The following is a 12,838-nucleotide window of genomic DNA, read 5'->3' as shown; positions in this document are numbered from 1 at the left end:
TATTGAATATTGCTTGTGTAACTGTGGTTTCATAATTAGCCATTTAATTCTCCTGTGCCTGATTTCCTTTTTCTAACTCCCTATATTGCATTGTTTATATTTATAAAAAAACACTTGCTTATATTTCTCTTTACATCCCGGAGGTACCTTGATGACTTCTGCTGTGCCTTTGCCAGTTTCTTTGGGATGGATTTCAGGTGCTGCTATGTCTATGTGTGCTCTGAGCAAACTTGAAGGGAACACTGGGGACTCACTAAGTCAATGACAACTAACCTGTCACATCACAGCTCACACTTGAGCACTAAATGTTCTCTAAGAAAAGACAAGTGCTTAAGCACTTATGATCCACTCCAGCTGTGGACAGAAAAAGACTGTCTGAGGACTGTCTGTGGAGCCTATAGGAAAACTACTAGGCTTGATCATGTAATCTCTACACAGGTAAAACTGCTAATGACTGAAGTGGGCCCAGTGGGATCATTTTGACCTGAATGGTTAGTGGTACCTTTCCCAGCCACCATCCGCTACAGCAGAAATTGCATAGAGCTCAAATTATATAAGTCTGACTTAAATGAGTGAGGGAAAGCAACCATGCTGTCCTGTTACCACAGATGGGATAGTTTGGCACCTGTTTGCCTGGAGTTGACTGATTTCTACAACCCCAGCACTATTCCAGGTGCCTTGAAAAGCAACAACCTGAGTGCCCACCTTTCTCCTATCACTGATGCTTGACTATGTTAGAGGCTGGGGATTAAAACAAGAAGCTAGGAAACAGCCTTCTATTATCCACTTAGGCCTGAGTGCTCTGCTATTCTAGGTAAGTCACTTAAACCTTTCTCGTGCCTCAGTTTCCTCATCTCTAATATGAGCTCTCCCCTGCCATATATCACAGTCAAACTCCAGGCTTTCTGTTCCTCTTGCTTTCCAAACATGACTTAATTGTATGATCACTAAGTGTGCCATAAAGTAGCAAATAATGGCATATATGTAAATTCTCCTGCTTTTCCTGAATTTAGCTACAGCCTCTCAATCTCCCAGCTTCTCCAGAGAATATTTTTCCTTCCTGCTTGTGCTCTTGAGGCTGCTGTGTTCTTCCTATTTTGTCTTCACTTGTGCTGCTTACAGGGTCATTCACTCCTTGTGAGCCAGCCGTGTTATGAAAAGAGTGCAAGTCAAGAGTATGAACAACAGCACAAGTGAAAAATGATATCTCTCACTGGTCACTTTTTATGGGGAACCTTAACTCTACAGATGTAGATCAGAGAATGAATGTTACTAATAATACCAGAGCCCACTTATTCCTGCATGTAATTGCTGACAGATTTTTTTTTTTCACCAATTAGCATCACCTGTTGGTTCAGGGAGTATTTCAAACTTGCTTTTGGCAAATAGTGAGGACATTATAGAATGGAAAACAAGTTTGGGTCAAGTAATCACGAGTTGGTTCAGCTTAAATTAAAATGGGAGTCTAATTAAAGGTCTCAGGTTCCCAAAGGGCAAATTATGTTAATGGAACTGGTTGGTGAAGTCAGCTGCTTGAGAATTTGAATGTGGAGGAGGTTTGCAATGTAAGTCAAAGAAACAAACCCGTATAGAACTTGCAATTAGTGTAGGTGGCTTTAGGGAACAGGCCAAGCAGTTCTGAGTACCCCTTCCTGGGACACACCAGGCTTTCAGTCTCACGAGTCATATTTACATGGCTGAAGAGCCTTTTGTCACTTGTTTCAGTGCCCTTTGCAAGGTCTAACTCAGTTTCACTTCTCACAATTCTCGCATCATCCCTTCACTTCTTGACTTGAATAGACTTTTTTTGCTGACCAGTCTATTTTACAGGCAGTCCTTGACTTGCAATGTTTTGAGTTATGTTTCGCGCTTACAACGTTTATAAATTGACACCCTGTTTCAACTTTCTGACCTCAGTTTTGACTTTACAATGCTTGATCCAACACCACGCCATGCCAGCAAACAAGTCTGCTGTCACCCATCTCCCTGGAGAACATCTGTCCAAACTTCCTTGGACACTGCCTTTAAGAAAGCAGACAAGACTCCTAAGAAGACTCCAGCCAAGAGCCCTTCAAAAAGTCTAGCCAAGTCACCTCAAAGAAGCCCTTCCAAATCAATATGATTGCTATTTACAATATAAATACCTGGATGTAGCTATATTACTTGTCTATCATTGATTGAGTACAAAATTCTCGGTTATTTTTGGTGAAACTAGGGTATCGGGCCTTGGTTCAGGAACCAATTCCCCATTTTATAACATTGTTTCCTATGGGAAAATAAGTTCTGAGTTACAATGTTTCAACTTAAGAGAGTTTCCAGGAATCAGTTGTGTCATAAGTCCCAGGTCTGCCTGTATTATATATTTTTCTATTCCTGTAGACTCTCTACTTATTCCTCAAGTCCTTTTGGAGGTGCTTAGTCACTCTGTGAGGCCTTTTACATTTTTAACCCTGGCTTGAGGTTCAAGCTCTAGATGGGATTGTCCATGGCGGTGAGTCGTAAGGGTGAGTCATGTCAGCGTGAAGCAACCGTGTCATAGGGGAATCATGTGATCCCCACATGTTGTTTTTGTCTGTAGGCCACATATACCTGCCTTAGTCATCCTCAGTCAAAAATATATGTGCTCTCCTCCAGCTCCCCGTCAGATGAACACTCTCTGGGCAGCCAAAACCAGACCTTCTTGCCTGGCCTCAGCAACTTGTCTAAAGCCAAAGAAGGGAACAGTAGAGCAGCTCAGAACAGAACCCACGAGCAGCCTGCTGAAGAACATTTCCTCTATGTTGCTGAGGTATTTTCAACCTTTAGCCATCCATGGGTTGCATGCCAATATCTAAATGGATGGCTTAGCCATCTAGATTTTGGTTGAAATTCTTATCTGTGAGTATAATTGTAGGCACAAATCCTCGACAAGTTGTCGCACAGGCTGAGTGAGGGGCGAAACACCATGTGGGCTTATTGGGTGCTTTCCTGAATGACCCCTCATGTCAAACACCCCTTTGCCTGGATAGACCCCACCCTAGACTCATGCCTTGTCTGGTGCTAGGTGCTTTTACGGCTATGCACACACACTATAGGATAATAACACAATAGGATATGCTCTAGCTGTGGATGGCTCTGAGCAGGGGGGTGCTCCTGAGGTCCCTTCCTTCCAACCCTCATTTTCCATGAAAAGTACAGTCCTGCAAATGCTTGAGGTTTGTCCCGATTCCTGCCTTGGTACAGAGCAGGGCGAGTTGCGACCCCCAGTACGGATGGCTGCTGCCCCGGGATACAGCACTCTGCCCAGGACACACCCAAGGCTCAGTAACATGCTAGCCCCGCCCCTGACTCAGCACAGCGGCCTGCCACCGATTGGCCGCCTACCGGCTGAGCTCATCAGAACTCGCGGAGGGGAGAGCCGTGATTGGCCAAAGGGGGGCGTGATGTCATCCCTCGTGCTGCGCGGAAGCGTGACTCGGCAGGAATGCGGCCGGCGGCGTGACTCAGCAGAGCGGGCGGATAAAGGGGCCGGGCAGAGCCCGTGTCCGAGCCCATCGCTTCGCCCCATAGTCCGCGCCGAGCTGCTCCTGCCGGCACCCCGCTGTCGTCGGCGTGTGCGATGGAGCTGCCAGGCCTGGGCCAGCCCTGCTCCGCGAGCTCCTGCCGGCGGCTGGGTGAGCTCCTGGCGGGGTGTGCCGGGGATGGCTCTGCGCCCGTCCTGTCCCCTCCTAGCTCGGACTTTGCAGATAAAAAGGAGCTAGCACGGTTATCCAGCATAGGATATTGCAGCCTACCACTTGCTGCATTTTGAAGTATAGTAACTTTTTTTTTTTTTTTTTCCATCGGAGAGGTGAAATATTTGAATGGAGGGCAGACCCTGGAATCAAAAATAAAGCACGTTAAGCTACAGATAGACCTACCCAGGACCTGCTACACTCGCTTGGCTCCTTTATGCGGTGTTTTGGGGGTTTGCTTGGCTCCTTTATGCAGGGTTTTGGGGGTTTGCTTGCTAATTGTATAAATGTACATCGGTAATCTTACTGGCGCTCTTTCCAAATGGTGCTTTCATTGGTCAACTTGAAATCCTCACTGGGGATGGTGTACATGTGCTGACTGTATTTACTTCTTGCAGACTTTCTTCCTTTAAAATGTGATGCATGTGAGGAGGTTTTCTGCAAGGATCATATCACCTATGACCAGCACAAATGTACCTCTTCATACAAGAAGGTGAGTGTTAATATTAGTAATAACTCAAATGTTTGCACCTTTGGGAATCCCCAGGTCGTGTATAGAAAAATGGCTTTGAAACCTGAACTACAGTTCCTAAAAAACAACAACAACAAAAAAACAACAGGGTAGAAATATTGGGGGCTCAGCAACTGGTAAAGTTCTGAGTGAAAACAGACAAGGCTTCTTCTATCTTGCCTCTTAGCAAGGCTCTGAAGATTATTGCTGTTCATTAAGGGAGTGGCTATCAACTGAAGGCTGAAACAAGTGGGCTTCATTGTCCTTCAGCTTCCCCTGGAGAGGGGCACACATCGCATGACAAACATGCTCTAGAAAGAGAAATGAGACTTACTAGGAAGCTGGTTTGAGCACTTAAAAGAATAATGCTTCTTATCCGTTCAGATGGCTGCATATAATCATATAGTCTGTTTTGAAAAACACTTTGGACTCTAGACTTAGGTTAGCTGACTTGATCTTCATAAAGCAACTGAATGCAGCTACAAAACAATGCAATGTAAAGCTTAATACCAGAAGGGTCCCTAAAAAGCACCTTGAGAACTTTTTATATTTTTAGGAAAATAAGAAGTGCCTAATATATATTATTCATTCAGAGTATCACTCCACAAAGAAAACCTTAACCCGTTACAAAAACTGCACCCATACAAAGGCCTGCTGGCCACCCGGACAAACCCTGGTCTCTCAGACCAGGCAAACTCTTTCATCCCCACCCTTCTTGTGGGGTCACATACTCAGTTCACCTGTTGTCCATGTCCCTGTCACTCCATCTCCTGCTGGAGGACCCACAGCTGCTGTTGCTGTCCTCAGTTCCATTTGTCTCTTCCTCTTCCTCACTATCACTACCCCTTTCCCCGCTAGGGGGAAGTTGGAAGATCCTGTGCTGCATGTCTTTGTGCCAGGTGGCTTGGGTTATGCTGATTTTTAAGCCTTGCTTCCTGTTGGTCCCACTTTTTTTAAATCTTTCTCTATTTCCAGGATGTTCAGGTTCCAGTATGTCCTTTATGTAACACCCCCATTCCTGTGAGAAGGGGAGAAATGCCAGATGTTGTAGTTGGAGCACACATGGACAGGGACTGCAAATATAATCCAGCTCAGCATAAAGAGCGGGTGAGGAAACTGCCTTTGGAATCTAAACCGTTTACTTGATGCTGATGGGGTCAGGCCTCTGAACTCCAGAGCAGCCCCTCTCAACTGTTTTGTCACTGACCCTTTACCTTCCTCTGGGATCTTGCCTGTGTTGATCTAACTGGCATGTCTGTGCTGGTTAGGATGTAATTGGCAGTCCAGCTCTTCTTTGATAAAGAACTGTTCTGTGCCAAGGTTCCTTTGGTTGCTGTTCAGTGATCAGTTGATTGTCTATTAGGACTGTGGAAAGCTTTGGTAGCCAATCTGATCCAGATTTGGCCCAATTCGGGGACAAAAATTCGGACTCCGAAGCTAATCAGGAGACCGGTTAAACTCTGAATCGAGCTGAAGCATCGAATCAATTCAGAAAAGATCCGGCCATAGACTAAACAGGCAGCTGACATGGCTACTTCCAGCTGGTAATTCTGGGGTTGAGGGAAGGATTGGGGCTGGGACAAGCTGCCCAGCTGGGGCAGGGGGGTGTGGGATGCGGGCATGGCAGCTCTGGGAGTGGGGGCTGTGCCCTGCTGCTGCTTGCCCTCTCCTGCCCGGAGTGAGCTGCACCCACATCCTGCCCCTGTGTGCCAGCTGGGCAAGTGGCAGCAGGGCAGAGCCCTGCTTCAAGTGCTGCTGTGCCTGCCTCTGCCCCAGTTGGGCAGCTTGTCCCAGCCCCAATCCCTGCCTTCCCCATGCCCCTTTCCTCCCAACCACAACAGACTTACCAGCTGGAGGCAGCTCTGTTATTTGCCTGTTTAGTCTACGGCTGAATCTCTGAAGTGGCGCCAAATCTTTCTAATCTGATTCGGCCAAACTGAATTGGGACAGTGATTCGAATCTCCGAATCAAATTGCTGTCCTCTGAGAAGTGAATACTTGCTGCTTCTCACAGGCCTAGTGTCTATGACCACTTGATATTTTAACTTGCGGCCTAGATAAGAAATATGCCAGTGGTTTTCAACCTCTTGGCTGTACAGGCCAGACAAGTGGTATGGGGCTCCTCTCTGAACCTGATCAGAATCTGGGGGCCGGGTGCAGCCCTCTCTCACCACCACTCCCCCTCCTTCCTGCTGGGAATGGTTCCTAGCGGCCTGGTGCTACTCCCTCCCAGACCCTCTCACTGGGATGGGGTCCTGGGGCCTGGCCCTGCATGCTGTGATTGGGTGCAAAGCCCAGAGCTTCCCTTGAGTCTGGTGGTTTGGCAGCAAGGGAGAGGTGCCTCCATTCCTCCATCCAGGGGAAGCCTAGATGGTAGCTGGCCAGTAATCTGAAGTGGATATATACTTGCTTTCTGAAAAAATCAATCTGTCCTGTGCCACATCTAGATCTTCACAAACAAGTGCTTGAAGTCAGGCTGCAAAAGAAAGGAGATGATGAAACTAGTTTGTGACCAGTGCCATGGAAACTTCTGCATAAAACATCGGCATCCACTGGATCATGACTGCAAGGGGGGAGGCCGTCCCATCTCCAAAGCAGGGTGAGGATGGTAACCTGTACTTCTGGACCTGTGACACTGGAGCTAGGCAAGCAGTTGTCAGAGTTGGTGGGTGGGTGGGTAGGAGAAAAGGACAGCATTCCCTGGTTGGAGAAGGTCAACAACTTCTTTTAGTGAATTTGTAACTTCTCTGTGAATGGGGGAGGTCTTGCTTCTAGTCTAAGTCCCAACGGAACTTAAGCAGGGGCTAGAATTCAGCGGCTCGGCCCCCATCAGCTATGCCTGGAACAATCTCTCTTGAGTCACTTCAGTTCCACCTTTTCTATGGACTGGGACTTTGCCTTTTTTTTAATAGCTCTTGGGTTCTGTGGTAGGAACCAGTGATTTTACAAATAGTAAAATGTCTTGAGCCCTAGCCTTTCTAATAGTGACCTGTCTCTTCTAGGCAGAGCTACCTTCGTTGTCCTGTGCAGTAGGATTCTAGTGCAGTTGGGTGACCAATCTTGCAGAGATGACAAGAAGTGGATGGATAAGCAAGATCTTGCCATATATCTGCACAATAAAATGATGTTCAGCATGGTTCTGTTTCCTTGTAGGTATGCGGCTATAATGAGAGCCTCCAAATCCAATGTCAAGTTCACGGGATCAAGCACGGTGTCTAATGGGCTTCTGCAGCATAACGGGTATAAACTGAATCTTCCTTTGTGTCTTAAACCAGAAGGATGTAAAGCCTTGTGTCTACAGAATATAGCAGTGTCACTGCTGCTTTTCCTGTAACTTTTTATTACAGTAGCTAGTTGACCTCTGATCGAAAGCAGGAAGGCCAAGGGAGAGGGGCAAGGCTGTAGGCACAGTGTATGACATAACCAAGTACAGCTTATTTGCTGCTTGCCTCTGGTGATTTTTAAAACACTTCCATTACATGTAAACACTGGGGTGGCAATTTGCTACCCATTACAATGAGTGGCATCTAACTTTTATCCAGTATGAGAACATAGTAAGACCGTAACACTGATCATACATGTCGCATATTGTTCTGGAAGCTTTTTTTCTTAGTTTAGTTGCAACTAGGACAAGGAGCTACCTCAAATTGCTTTCCTATGAGGGCTGATCACCTTAACTAAGCATGATCTAGTAGAGTCCTGTTCATCTCCAATTCCTTTCTTGTGTTCTTTTTCAGATGCAGACAATAAAGCAGGGGTCATTCCTAATGCCTGGATCAAATTTGTGCACCTCCACACTTTCTTCAGTCTGCAGTGTAGACTAAATTAAATTATTTTTGTACTTTTTAATATCTCTACTATTAAACATTTTTTCCTTTTGCAAAGAATGGTAACTTATATATTTTTTTGAGTATCTGAAGACACAGTAAAAAAGCACAAACCATGTTCTAACTGGAGAACTAGGGAAGAAGCAAACCTCTACATGGTGTAAAAAGAAGCTAAAGATTGAAAATGATAGTTAAGAACCATTGTACTTGCTTCTGGTGGATTAGGACCTAACTTGCATGGGGAGCTGAGGGAGACATGCAACAGCAGTCCATGCTTACATCTACTTGGAAACAGGATACGGCCATACAGCACTTCATTTACTGAGCAGTTAATATTGTCCATGTGAGGCATGATTTTGGGCAGGCAGTGGCCAGGAACCAGCAGGTGTTTATTTTTTAAACTGCTTGACATGCAAATCTACTTGCCCCTTTTGAGATAATGTTTGGTAGAGATGCCTGCACAATTAGTCCCTGGAACTTTCACCTCCATGATAAAAGATGTGAATCTGTTTGCCTTCCTCTGGTACCCCAAAGTAAATCCGCTGTCCTATAGTAGGGGCAAGAAAGAAGATGCTATCTTTGTAAAAGGGGAGTTAATACACCTATCCCATCATCTGCTGGTGCACAACAACATGTATTCCTTTTCTTTCTTCCTGTAAAGTGAGCTTAGAGAGCGGCTTGTTTGAAAGGGTGGTTACAAAACACACCCAACCACCTGATCAAATAAACCCTAGACAAGCTTGTAACAGCTGTATCTTCATTAGACCTCCTTCCAAAAACTCTCTAACTAAAGTAGGGATCAGTGAAGCATAGGTCTACTGCTTACCATGGCACAGTAATTTAGCTTGGAAATTAAAGTAGAGAGAGACTTAAGGGACCAATGTTAATAAAGTAACTACTTAACTAGGAACCTAATTAGCTGCTTCACTTGGCTACTTGTGTAGAAAAATGTCAGGACTCTTTCAGGTTGCCATGGAGCTGGGACTTCGATTTTCATGTCTCACTGGAGCCTCCATCAACCCTGTGGCTCCCAATCTGCTGTGGTGATGGTTTAGCAGAGTCAGAGCAGGAGCAGGCTCCTTTAGGGTAAAAAGCATTATATAAGTGTAGTCATCTTTATTTTCCTGGCTTCCCCCAGAGAATTTTCCAAGGCAAGCCAATCTCAGTAGTAGAAACTGATGCTACGTTACATGACTATCTAATTCTTAAACTGCATGTTTTCAGTGTGTCTGTACCAAATTTTGCCACAAGGTGTCACAATAGGATGCATAATATAATATTCTTGTAAGTTTAATCATAGAAAACACTCAACTAACCATTCAAAGTGGGAGATGAGCTTAAATTACAGACCTAGTTTTAAATACCAGTGTCTTTGTGCTTGACCTCTCTGCATCTAGGCTTAGCTCCAGAACAGCTCCTGTATATTTCCATTGTGTTAACATGCTTACCTTTTAGAGGGCTTTCACCAGGAATTTCCCCTTAAAATTCACATGCCGTTGAATGTTCACTCATTCAAATGGGGGGAAAAAATCGTGCTCTTTTTACTTTTGATTTCTGTCATTGTTCTTCCATATGAATTGCCTGAGGGGAATGTCTGCAGAAATGAAATGTTAGTTACTTGTGCATGTGGCACATGGCAGAAAACACAGTTTTGTTTTCCACAAGCAAGCGTTTGCCTTGGAAACTTGTCTGAAGAGGCTAATTCCCTCAAGCCACGTTCTTGGTTTTCTACTCCCTATATGGGATCAAGCAAAGTTGCATCCACCTGGCAGTCATTCAGTATTCACTCAGGGTGTACGGACTTGGCTGTGTTAGCCTGAATTCAGGCAGAAGGCAGGGCAGAGGCGCACCATACAGATTAATCTGGTCTGTGCACATCCTTTCACTGCCTCTGGCAAAAGGAGCGCCTGCTCGCAAAACCTCATGTACCTCAGATTCAGCTAGTCCACAGGGAGGGAGCCAGGGAGCCAAGTAGCAGGCAGGGAAGATTTGTCTTTTATATAGTGTGTGTGTGTGTAACTAGTGAGCTTCAACTCATGAAACTTGTACTGTGTGTGTGTGCATATGTATGTGTATGCATATGTGTGTGCATATGTATATGTGTGTGTATGTATATATTATATAATACGTGTGTGTGTGTGTGTGTGTGTATATATATATATATATATATATATATATATGCATGCACATATTGTGCACGTGGACACTCCCGACCACACCCCGGGCGACGCAGTGACGCAGTACGCAACCAGGGTCCCACTTCGCCCCGCCCCCCGCCCCAGCGCTCCGCGCGCGCCGGTGACGTCACCCCCACGCGCCCTCGCCCGCCGGACCCGGCTCCCAGACCGCTAAGCTCCAGGAGGGAGGAGGCGGGACCGAACTGCTGCGCGACTTCCTATTGGCCGCCGCGGTGATCGACACGGCGAAGCCCAATGGGGCTCCGCCGCTGGCCTGCCGGAACCAATGAGAGCGCGGAGGCGGTCTGAGGCGCCAAGCGAGGGGTTCCGTGAAAAGCAGTGCGGGTCGCGGAGGTGCGTGGGGCGCCGTGGGACCGGGATGGAGCGGGCTGGGGCGGGATCCCCTCCTCCTCCTCCTCCTCACGCCCTGGGCGCAGGCCCCTCCTCCCCCCGTGTGTCCCGCCCACGTGATCCCCGGGTCGCGCTGAGGGGCCGCTTGACCTCGTGGCTAGTCCTCGCGCGCCGACTCCTGCTGATCTCTCCGCTCCCCAGGCGTGAATGACTCGGCCTTGGTCACGGTCCCGTTTCCCCATTTAAACTTGCCCCTTCCCTGGTGCCTCCTGCGTGACAGCCCTGCAGCCCGGCTTTAGCTCCAGCTAAACGCTTTGGCTCGTAGTAACGGGTGCGGGAGCGGCGGGGGTGAACATGTCCCGCGCTGTCAGGACTCTCGAAGGCTAGATTTTGTTGAGATGAACGCTTATCTTTTTGGACCCTAACTATAATGACCACCCCAAAATCTGTGGGTTTTTTGCCTAGTTTGTCATGTGTTGTTTGTTTTTTAAACGATATATACACTAGCAAATTGGTGCATATTCATGCATTTATAGAAAACTACAGTTGGAAGGGACCTTAGGAGGTCAGTGGTTTTCAACCTTTTTTTCATTTGCAGACCCCTAAAATTTTTTTGAATGCAGGTGCAGACCCCTGTGGAAGTTTTTGAATGGTGGTGCCAGACCCCCTTCGAATTGTAAGTGTGGGTATTCACGTACTTTTGATCATAGTCCTCTTTTACAGACCCCCGAGACGTAGTGTGTGGACCCCCGGAGGTCCACGGACCACAGGTTGAAACCCACTGACCTAGTCCACCCTCTGCTCAAAGCAGGACCATCCCCAGCTATATCATCCCCGCCCTGCATCTGGGGCTTAAAAACCTCCAAGGATGGAGATTTCACAACCTCTCTGGGTAACCTCTTCCAGTGCTTCACCACCCTCCTCACGACAGTTTTTGTTAATATCCAACCTAAACTTCCCTTGCTGCAGCCTATTCCAATAGGTATGTTCATTTTTGCTTTCATCTTAAACTTAATCATATAGTGCTAGCTCCCTACCAAATTAGTAAACCTCCTAGTCTCACTTTAATTGGAGATAAATGTGTGTTGTGCTATATGCGATGATGTGTCACTCCATCTGCATTACCCCTTTTCAAAATCCTAGATCTGCCCGTGCAGGTGTCAAGTGCCTAAACTGCTTAAACTAGCATGTTTCAACCCTGCTGTCTGCTTGGCAACAACTGTATGCTGGTTTACTGCAAGCTACCTATAATTGTGTACTCTGCTATTGATTGTGTTTTAACTTGAGCCAGAAGCAGTGAAAGAAATGTAGCTGCCAAAGGGCTGCTTATTAGAAGCCTTGACAATGACCAGAGCTAGTCAGTTTTACAGTTGTTCTCTCCTCTCCTTTTGGTTTCTGATAGTTTTTTCTGGCTGCTGGTAGAAGACTTGATGATGAGGGCTCAGTTTTAGGACTGCTGATATCCCAGCACTTACACCATGTGCACTTTAGACCAGTTGAGAGCTAACCTTTTTTGCAGATGTGCTACAAATTAAGCACTCTGCCCTCTCCAAGTGCCACTCCTATGCCCTTTCCCTAGCTGATTGGCTACTCTGCTTTCTGCTCTGTCCTTGATCTGCCACCTGCCACACAGAGGGCACTTGTGGCATGCACCCTTTAAAGCAGGTGTGTCAAACTCATCTGGCTTAAGTGGGACTGCTCTGTGGGCTGGATGAATGTTGCAGGGCTGGCCACGTAAGCTGGATAAGGCCCCTCTGCAATTCTCCCCTTCCACCCACCCCACATAATACTGCTGCACCACGGGGCCTAGCCCAGCCGGAGCAGGTGTCAGATTCAGCATGTGGGGGGGTCCCAGAGACCATGCATCTACTGTGGCTTGTCCGGGACCACACCCCACATGGCTCCCACTTTGGGACCCACACTGTATGCAGTGACCAGATGGAGTCACATCCCAGACTGGTTAAGCTGGGTGCTGGATTTGGCATGTTGGGGCTGTGGGGGGCTTGGACTGGCCTCTTGTGGGTGCTGCATGCAGTGCAGGTCCTGGAGTGGGTGCCATGTACAATGTGTGTCCTTGGTTCTGCACAGGCTGTGCATAGGTCCACTTAAGACCTAGGCCAGCACTGGGGGCTGAATGATGTGGTTCCTCAGGCCAGATCTTTTAACACCCCTGCTTTATAGCATTGCTTGCAACCCTATCAATTCTGCCAGATTAGTATTCCTGAAAATGAGTAGCTTTCCTCCCTGGCAAGTGCAGAGC

At 47.0% G+C, this 12,838-nt stretch overlaps 2 protein-coding genes and 1 long non-coding RNA gene across 12 annotated transcripts in view; all 3 read left to right on the top strand.

Annotated features, from left to right (window-relative positions):
• Window positions 1–490: 490 nt before the first annotated feature.
• Window positions 491–2,159, top strand: LOC132244621 (uncharacterized). The gene is made up of 2 exons (XR_009456284.1): window positions 491–814; window positions 1,918–2,159. It is a non-coding gene; the product is annotated as an uncharacterized LOC132244621 (long non-coding RNA).
• A 607-nt stretch (window positions 2,160–2,766) lies between these two features.
• On the top strand, window positions 2,767–8,110 carry ZFAND2A (zinc finger AN1-type containing 2A). 4 transcript variants are annotated; one of them, XM_059716414.1, is made up of 6 exons: window positions 2,767–2,788; window positions 4,112–4,206; window positions 5,200–5,331; window positions 6,671–6,822; window positions 7,377–7,463; window positions 7,961–8,110. In XM_059716414.1, the coding sequence occupies exons 3-6, from the start codon at window positions 5,260–5,262 to the stop codon at window positions 7,971–7,973; spliced, it is 324 nt and encodes a 107-aa protein (XP_059572397.1). In that variant the 5' UTR covers window positions 2,767–2,788; window positions 4,112–4,206; window positions 5,200–5,259; the 3' UTR covers window positions 7,974–8,110. The 4 variants fall into 4 exon arrangements, with proteins under 4 accessions (XP_059572397.1, XP_014466226.1, XP_006278313.2 ...); XM_014610739.3 differs by lacking the exon at window positions 2,767–2,788 and adding an exon at window positions 3,457–3,653; XM_014610740.3 differs by lacking the exons at window positions 2,767–2,788; window positions 7,377–7,463; window positions 7,961–8,110 and adding exons at window positions 3,455–3,653; window positions 7,226–7,359.
• A 2,297-nt stretch (window positions 8,111–10,407) lies between these two features.
• The window catches only part of C13H7orf50 (chromosome 13 C7orf50 homolog), a 195,856-nt gene continuing 193,425 nt past the window's right edge, over window positions 10,408–12,838 (top strand). The window contains exons 1-2 of one of the 7 annotated variants that reach the window (XM_059716407.1): window positions 10,408–10,581; window positions 11,202–11,256. The gene's annotated coding sequence lies outside the window, so the exon portion shown is untranslated. Of the gene's footprint in view, window positions 10,582–11,201; window positions 11,261–11,312; window positions 11,561–12,838 lie in introns of those variants that run through there. The other 6 variants (XM_059716409.1, XM_059716406.1, XM_059716412.1 and 3 more) reach the window with 6 other exon arrangements.

This window comes from Alligator mississippiensis, chromosome 13 (genome assembly GCF_030867095.1).
Source record: "Alligator mississippiensis isolate rAllMis1 chromosome 13, rAllMis1, whole genome shotgun sequence".
In the NCBI taxonomy this organism is placed as follows: Eukaryota; Metazoa; Chordata; order Crocodylia; family Alligatoridae; genus Alligator; species Alligator mississippiensis.
The sequence above is the reverse complement of the archived record's forward strand: the minus strand, read 5'-3'. Positions and strand labels throughout refer to the sequence as shown.

Coding starts and splice junctions, on each gene's coding strand:
- ZFAND2A (XM_014610739.3), top strand. CDS start 3,599: ATGGAGCTGCCAGGCCTGGGCCAGCCCTGCTCCGCGAGCTCCTGCCGG. Junction 5,332..6,670: donor CAGCTCAGCATAAAGAGCGG/GTGAGGAAACTG, acceptor TGCCACATCTAG/ATCTTCACAAACAAGTGCTT. Junction 6,823..7,376: donor CGTCCCATCTCCAAAGCAGG/GTGAGGATGGTA, acceptor GTTTCCTTGTAG/GTATGCGGCTATAATGAGAG.